The 8,298-nt window shown below is 37.9% G+C and overlaps 1 protein-coding gene across 1 annotated transcript; it reads right to left on the reverse strand.

The window, feature by feature from the left end:
• Window positions 1–860: 860 nt before the first annotated feature.
• On the reverse strand, window positions 861–3,962 carry LOC101477068 (uncharacterized). The gene is made up of 5 exons (XM_004570658.4): window positions 3,820–3,962; window positions 3,184–3,474; window positions 2,694–2,945; window positions 2,363–2,526; window positions 861–2,253 (listed from the first exon to the last, which is right to left on the reverse strand). Exons 1-5 carry the CDS (start codon window positions 3,920–3,922, stop codon window positions 1,906–1,908), a joined length of 1,158 nt encoding a protein of 385 aa, XP_004570715.1. The 5' UTR covers window positions 3,923–3,962; the 3' UTR covers window positions 861–1,905.
• Window positions 3,963–8,298: the final 4,336 nt, after the last annotated feature.

Below are 8,298 nucleotides of genomic sequence, written 5' to 3' on the forward strand. Positions count from 1 at the left end.
TTGTTGCCACAGGATTAACACCTTGTGCTCAAACGTAAGAAAAGCCTCAGTGCCTCCAAACACATTCTCCTTTTTTCTTTTCCTTTCTCTTCTACTAACAGTACCACAGTTGTCACCTACACCCTGTTGGCCAACCGCACCAAAGGTGGTCGGTCCAGGAAATCTCATTCTTGACAATCTGCACGTTTGATTTCGCAAAGATTTTCCATTGAACGCCCTTCCTGACACAAAACTCCATATCTACCAGAGCTTGCCATATAAGGTTATTCCTGAAAAGGCTGAATGTTCAGAGCACTGTACCAATTCATGAAAAGTTGACTGGATGACAAAATTGTAAGACCAAAATGTGCACAAGCAACAGGGATGATTGATGCCCTGTTGCTTCTCTAACCAGCCTTGAGCCTTGGTTGGATAACTTGAGATATTAAAACCCTAGAGTATGGAGGATGACTTTTGGCAGGATGAGTGGAGACCCACAAAATCTGTGATGACTGAAATCCAGCTATGCTTTGGTAGACTATGGTACCATAGCTATGCTAATTTCCTTTTCCAGTTGTACTTAGCACCCGCCCACAGTGGCAGACTTACTACCAAATGGTTTGCTGATCATATTATTACTGTGTTTGGCCAGCCACCTCACCTGGCCTGAACCCTTTGATAGTTCTCCTTGCTAATATCCACTAGAGTAGGGGTCAGCAAACTGTGGCTCCAGAGCCGCATGTGGCTCTTTCATCCTTATACTGCGGCTCCCTGTGGCTTGGGAAAATAAATTAAAGTATTTAGGCAAAGTGTATTTTATTTGTGTTAGTTCTTTTTTTACTTGTAGTTCAAAACTGGAAGATTATTGTGATGTTGAAATATTAAAATTACATTATATTTTATTATTCTTCATCACTCAAAATAAGCGTCACGCTCGCACAAGCCAGTATACCCACCAAAACGCTGTGCATCGAGACTTTCAGCCCCAGGTTGGCCAAGTATGGAGTAATGTAAGAAAAGAAAAATATCAGAAGAAAATAAAACATTCAATGATGCCTGGGCAGATTCATTTGCATTTACTTCTGACGCGAGTGACCGACCAATATGCCTAATTTGTGGATTGTTGATCTTCGGATCCACATAAGTATGTGAGCAGCTATTCTCCACAATGAACTATGTTAAAAAGAATAGCCAAACAAATCGATCACACCTCACAGATGACAGCTTACAGTCCTGCAAAAAGATGAAAGTGACTTCGTACTTTTCTCATTAAGCACTTCATGGATTTCATAAGCAACACATTCTAGTTGTTTATACAAAGCATAAAAGGTGAACAAAAAGCAATATATACAGTGTTATCTTCATTTTAGATGTCAAAAAGTATATGCGGTTCCCACTGTTTTATTTTCCGAGGAAACCGGGTCCAAATGGCTCTTTGGGTGTTAAAGGTTGCTGACCCCTGCACTAGGGTAAATGCTAAATTTATCCACTTAAACAAGTTTAATCAAACATAAGCAAATATCCATCAACAGCTGCCCAATTAGCATGTGATTTAATGGGGCACAATTCATACATTTTCTGTACTTCTAAAGAAAAAACAAAATGATTTGGTGGATAGAAAAATTCATTGCTAATATAAATAAAATACTATTATAACAAATAAATATAAGTGAATAAGCTCCCAAACAAAGATCAGCATTTGGTCTTTCATCTCAGCATGTCAGCAAGCATCCAAATTATTCAGCAGAAATGTAACTTTTATATAGAAATAATCATAAGTCCTGTGATTACTTTTGTATTAGTTCTATGAATTGATCTTTTTTCTTTTCTATGCTGGATATATGTTCATTTTCTTGTAATGTTTTTGTTCTCTCGTTTTCTTTTGTTTCCCACTGTTCAAAAGTCCAGTTTGGCCTCTGGGTGGTGCTACACATTCAGATTTTTTGGTTTCTGCAACACGCTGTAAACTGTGTCGACCTGTGTGAGCCGTTGTTGTGCCTCCTCCACTGTGGCAGTCTCTGAAGTATTTTGGTTGTTGTTGCCAGCAGAAGAGGCTTTCACTCCTGGAACAGTGTAGATGGTATCTATTGTGTAGCTTGCCATGGAGTTAATTTGCTCTCCTGGGCTGTTGGTCTGGCTGTACTGAAGGATGTCTGCATTCTCATAAGCAGGGTCAGCATCACTTGACGAAGACACAGTAGAGGCTCTAGACTGAGATGATGGCAGAGTACTAATGGGCTGGCTTTGTATTGAGCGGATAGTATTTGTTGGAGCCTGTAAATAATAAAGTCAAATATTCAGTCACATTATGACACACCACTGCACAAGTTATATAATATAAAATATAAACAGATATAAATATCTGTTAGTGAATGCAGCTTACCTGGTAGGATTTCCATTTTGCTGAAAATAATCTTTTAACTAAAAAGAAAGAAACTGTTACGAAGACGCAGGCGAGTAAAACACAAACAATAATAAATGCAAGCGCTCTCGTTGGTGGAGGGTGTTGTGCATTCTCTTTATCATCAGGATTAGAGTTATTAAAACCTGCAGACACAGAAACGTAATTTTAATGAGCAATTTTTTTCAGACATAAAAAGTAAAATAATTGTATGACAAGAAACAACAATGTACATATCTAAATAACAGGGGAAATATAATTCATGTAAAATGAATCAACAGCATGTTATTTAAAATTAATATTTAATACTTACACCTTGTTAATGTTTCAGAAGAATTACTTGTGCTAACATGGTTGTTGCCTCTACAGACCACAGCTCTGTTCTCAGTGAAGATGGTGATGTTGACCTCACTGAATGATTTCTGAGATCTTCTGCAGCTGTCTTCATCACAAACAGACCAAAGCCAATAATCCTGAATGGAGCAGTTTACTGTGATACTGCAGAGTCCAGCAGACTGGTTGGAGCCCAGCTTTAACATTGTAATAACAGGTGTGGGAACCATGTCTGTAACATTGAGCCAAACAGATAAATTAATGATTTAATGCAAAAAAGAGAACTGACAATGACCCAGGTGATTCTAAAATTGTAGGATATATGATGTTGTGATTAAAGACAATGACAGATTCTGTTTTTCTTTCAGTCACAAAGAAATGTAAAAGCTTACTGTAAGACAAATTCTACTAAATCCAGAAATATTTGAATATTTAAAATAGGACAAGACAAAGTTCTGCTTATAACTTACCTTGAACAATGACTTGATGTTTCTCTGACACTGAAATAAAGTCACGGCTGAGTGAGAGTTCATATATGCCAGCGTCTGTATCAGCCAGGTTTTTAATACACAGGGAGAGGTTTCCAGCACTATAAACCACTCTGTCTTTGTATTTTGGATTGATTTTTCTATCATCAGCAATAATTGTCTTGTTAAATTTCCATTCGACACGTTCATATTCTGGCAATTTCTTAACATTCAGACACACTGAGCTGTTTTTTAGTCCATAATATGTCGTTGGTGGGTCCTCTGCCATGAGACCTAAGAGGAAAAGTGCAGCAAGAGTCTTAAAATACATTATTAAACCTTAAAACCACAACATGCACACAATAGATATATTCTAGTAAGTGTATGGTGTATGAAAGAGGAAATCACTTTGACATCCTTTGTTTTGCAACATAATGTTGCAAAACAGTAATTCCTTTTTAATCAAACTTCCAAGGAAAAAATACATTTAATTTCACTCATTAAACTTTGCTTCATTCATCACAATTGCATTTTTTCCCTAATGAAATCTCTGATACATATCTTTAAAAAATGATTTGATAATTAGGTCAAGTTTGGCATTAGTTATGTAAAGAACAAAAACATTTTCATTCAGCTTACCTGTAACAATCCAAAAACTCAGAAGCAGAATCATTTTTAATCTACACAAATTTATCTGAACGTAAGAAAAGTGGAATTCATAAACAGGAAATCTGCTGTGCATGGTTTCTCTGCTGTAGCCAGCTATGAATGCAGCAAATATGGCAGGTGTCAGAGAGAAAAAGAAACGCTTCAAAGCCCAGGAAGCGATGCATCATCTGCTGGATCAGAGAAAGAAAAAAAAAGTCTGCCAAATGCAGCTAAACTACACTTCAATTAATTAATGATGATCCAGATATTTCTGTTCATTCATAAATGTTATGATTAAAATACAAGAGGTGACGAAGACATTAGGGTAGTGTGTGTGTGTGTGTGTGTGTGTGTGTGTGTGTGTGTGTGTGTGTGTGTGTGTGTGTGTGTGTGTGTGTGGTGCTGTAAAGACTTTAGCCTGTTGCAAATAAATCCTAATATTTAAGGTTAAACAAGAAGAGATCAGGGTTAGCGTGTGGAAAATAAGAGAGAGCAATGGTATGAAGGAAACAGATGCATACGTATGTGTGGTTTTTGTATGAAGTCTGTGTGCAAATGTGTCTGTGGTTGTTAGCATACTAGCACAGAAACATTTTACATTATGGTTAGAGCCGGAAGCAGCAAGTTTTCACATTGAAGGAATTGATCTCTTATCAGATGCTGGTAACATTTATTTGGCATCTAAAATTTATGATTTTAAATATTTTGCATTGTGAATTAAATACACATTTTACAAACTCATTGTTCCTACTAAAGTGCACTATAAAGGTCACAGAGAAGAACCAGGCAAATATAAGATGAAGGACAAAAAAATGCCTATACTACTGTAGTACCAATTTATTGTGGTATACACTGTCTATATACTATGGTAAGATATTATCAATCATATAAGATGAAGAGTGGAAAAGTAATTGGTCCAGAAGTATGAATGTTTATGATAGAAGGCAGGGGATTTTATAACCATATTTTTCAACATAATCTTGGAGAGTGAGAGGTTGCCTGAAAATTGAACAGAAAGAGTACTAGGACAGGATGATGTGCAGAGCTGCAGTAACTACAAATGGATAAAGTTGATAATCGATATCTTTGTGGAATGACATCAAGGCGATGAGCAGTGAGCATCAGAGAAGAAGCACTACAGATGTCATGTTTGCTTTGAGAGTGTTGATGGAGATGAGGTCAGAAGGAGAGCCTTTGAGGAAATGAGAAAGCATATGTTAGGGTACAAAGAGTGTAACTGCGGTACTGCAAGAGGAAGTAATGAGTGGCCGTGAAATGTGAGGGTGGTGTAGGACATTGTATCTGTAGTGAGAGTAGAGTAGTAGCGGGTGGAAGAGAGCCTGGAGAGGTGGAGAGAAAAGGAATGAAAGTCATTAGAAGCGAGACAGAATACAACTCGGTCCATTACTTTGGATGGATCAAAGGATGGATAAGGGTGAGTTTCAAGGGTGATTTCTGACAGAAAGATAGCAGCAAGAGTGAGAGAGAAGGTTTACATGATGGTAGTGAGACCTGCAGTGGCTGGAGGTGGAGCTGGAGATGTCCGGATTTTAATTGTGAGTGACAAGAATGGACAAGATTAGAAATGAGTACATCTGAGGAACAGCTCAAGCTGAGCAGTTTGGACATGCTGAGATGGTCTGGACATGTGCAGCAGAAGGATAGTGGACATACTGGACAAAGGAGTTTAAGGATGTGGTGAAGGAGGACATGCAGATTGTTAACGTGAGGTGGAGGCAGATGATCTGCTGTCACAACCCTAAAAGGGAGCAGATGAAAGGAGAAGATGACCTTTCATCTTCTCCTGTCACGGTCAGCGGTTTGAGTTTTTGTGAGTTTGTAATTCTTTTGGGTTGGAAAAGCATTTTATGTTCACACTCTATGTCTCGCCCTTTCGTGTCTTGCCTCTGTGTTTTAATGTTTGTCTCTGGTCTTTTGTCTCTTGGACTTTATATGTAGTTTAACTTCCCTTGTCTCATTAAACCTGATTTGCTACAGCTCTTGTCCCACTTGTCTCCTTTCCCCTCTATACCTGGGCTGTATTTATTGTCTCTCTTTGTTGTGTCCTCCTTCAATGCTGTGTGTTTCCTAATTATTTTTCTCATGTATATGTTTTTGTTATGCTTTGATTGACAGATTGATATTGAAATGATTTTAATCACTCTCTTAAAAGAAGTCAAGAACCCAAACGAGGCCAGATACGGACCCAGGAGACAAAATTCAGCTTTTATCCGATTATTAAGTGATGACATGACGAATCCTACTTCCGGGCCTAAAGTAGTCTGCGTTTAACATGGCTTTTGTGTTGTTAACATGTTTAATGCTTTGTATTTTCTTCTATTTAATCTCAAAAAGCTCCTAAAAACAGTCAGTGATCACTGTTGACCTCCCTCGGCTTTTATTGCCACTAATCATTTATTTAAGCTCAGTTTTTAAAACCTTAGGATGTAACTACAGCCCAGCCCATGCAGCAGTATATGAATGACTAACCTCGTATTGTGACCACATGGGTGTTACAGTGGGTGGTTCTTGTATTCACTGAATAAAAGGCTGCAGGGAAGGCTGTTCTTTGAAGTTGGCTGGGAAACAGGTGAGGAGCATTCATCTCCAAGAGCCTGGTTTTGACCAGGCTTCCCTTGCAAGTTAAAATGGATCGCTGTTTGTCTTGCTTTGTTCACTGGTGATAAGTCTTGTGTTACATGTTGGGCCTGCGAGCGCAGACCCAACATGTAACACTAGTCTCATGTATCTGTGAGCCGGCCTGGGTCTCTACACTGTAGCTTACTTTTGATTTTCCCTTGTTGATGCTCATAATAAATATATTAATTGTATAATTAAACCTAAAGATGAGCATATCATTTGAAATGGTACAGTTTCACTTTAGTTAGTGAAGTAAAATCACTTGCGTTTAGTGGTAAATTAATATGTAGCACTGATAAAGTGGTGTTCCTTACTGTTCAATCACTAGGTTACTAATACTGAATGAAACAGGATAACTAAACACTCTGGTGAGTCCACACACACTCATTCCCAAACATTCTGAAAATACAACCCTTGCTGCAGCCCTGAGTCTTAGCTGGGGTGCATTGTGGCCTAAATTGAATGGTCACTTCACTCATAAACAAGCCATAAAATAAAAGGCACATGCAAATATCAGTACTCATGGCTCCTGATAGTTTAAAAGGTGAACATTTGCCTGTTTAAATCATAAGAACTGTCACTATACAGAAATGTGCTTCTGAATGTGGACGATGTGTCTTCTGACTTTGTAATGCAGTTGTGCTTCTGTTGAGTGATGTAAACAACCAATCGATCTACACTCTTCAAACATCAAAATTGATCATTTGATTTTGTTTATGACACAGCACAGGTGAGTTTTCCCACCTTCTCCTCTTTGTAACTTCACACGATCTTTCTGTTTTCATATTTTGGACATGATTTTGGAGTCCACCTTCGCTGTAGCAATTGACCGCAAAATAAAGCTACCGCAAATGTACAACTCTACATCCGGTCTTAAAACAGGAAGTCAGCATTTTCTCGTGCACAGGGTCTATTGGTTTTGAAAAAACCCTTTCAGACTCCTAATTACCTCTTGGTAGGTTAAAACAGCTCCACACGCCAGGTGACTGGTCAGTCATGAAAATAACAGCATGCTGCTTGTCTACAGACTAAAATGTCCACTTGATAGCATTAGCTGGTCTTTCTACAAACTCACACACACAGTGGACACCACACCTACCCGCCAAATCCCACCCTTCTACCTGAAAGTCTCACCAGATTAGCAAGCGCCACCAGAGCTTTAGAACATGCCAAATAAAATAAATGAAATAATAAAATGTAAATAAGTAGGCTGAGTCTAAGCAACACACATTATACATATACATATTTATATTCCGAAACTCTTCCAAACTCTTCCACTTAAAGTGTAAAAAATACAACTAGATAATAAGATGGAAGTCAAAGTCTAGCAAAAGCTGATTGTTAGCAAACATAAAATTAATATTTGAATTGACTGATCAGCTAAATTTAGCAGTAATATTGTATTTGTGGTAAAGCAGTTTATAGCATCATGATTATTATTAGTTTTGCACTTTTGGATAGTTTTGTGAAATATGAATTTGGTCCAAATTTATACCCCGTTTTGTGCACAGACACAGAAGTAATGGCCCTATTATTCATTAATGGAACATGAGCTATTGGTGCTTTTAGCTAATTCAGATTTCAGAACTTTATTTGCGGTGTGATCAGGATGGTTGGAGGCTGAATATTCATCATAAGCTGTTATAAAAGCACCAAGTATGACTTAAGTCATCAGATTATTTTTTAAGTGTTTGTTTCATAATTCTGACGGTATCTGCAGATATTTCAAAGATGAATACTTTATCACACACACACACACACACACACACACACACACACACACACACACACACACACACACACACACACACACAATCAGAGACTTGTGGA

The sequence above is a fragment of the Maylandia zebra genome, linkage group LG3 (assembly GCF_041146795.1).
Source record: "Maylandia zebra isolate NMK-2024a linkage group LG3, Mzebra_GT3a, whole genome shotgun sequence".
Lineage (NCBI taxonomy): Eukaryota > Metazoa > Chordata > Actinopteri > Cichliformes > Cichlidae > Maylandia > Maylandia zebra.

What these genes read in the sequence shown, in the direction of transcription:
- LOC101477068 (XM_004570658.4), bottom strand. Translation starts at nt 3,922, where the DNA reads ATGCACAGCAGATTTCCTGTTTATGAATTCCACTTTTCTTACGTTCAG. An exon ending in TTCTGAAACATTAACAAGGT is followed by an intron (nt 2,527 to 2,693) that starts GTAAGTATTAAA and finishes CTGTGTCTGCAG; the next exon opens with GTTTTAATAACTCTAATCCT. An exon ending in CAAAATGGAAATCCTACCAG is followed by an intron (nt 2,254 to 2,362) that starts GTAAGCTGCATT and finishes TATTATTTACAG; the next exon opens with GCTCCAACAAATACTATCCG.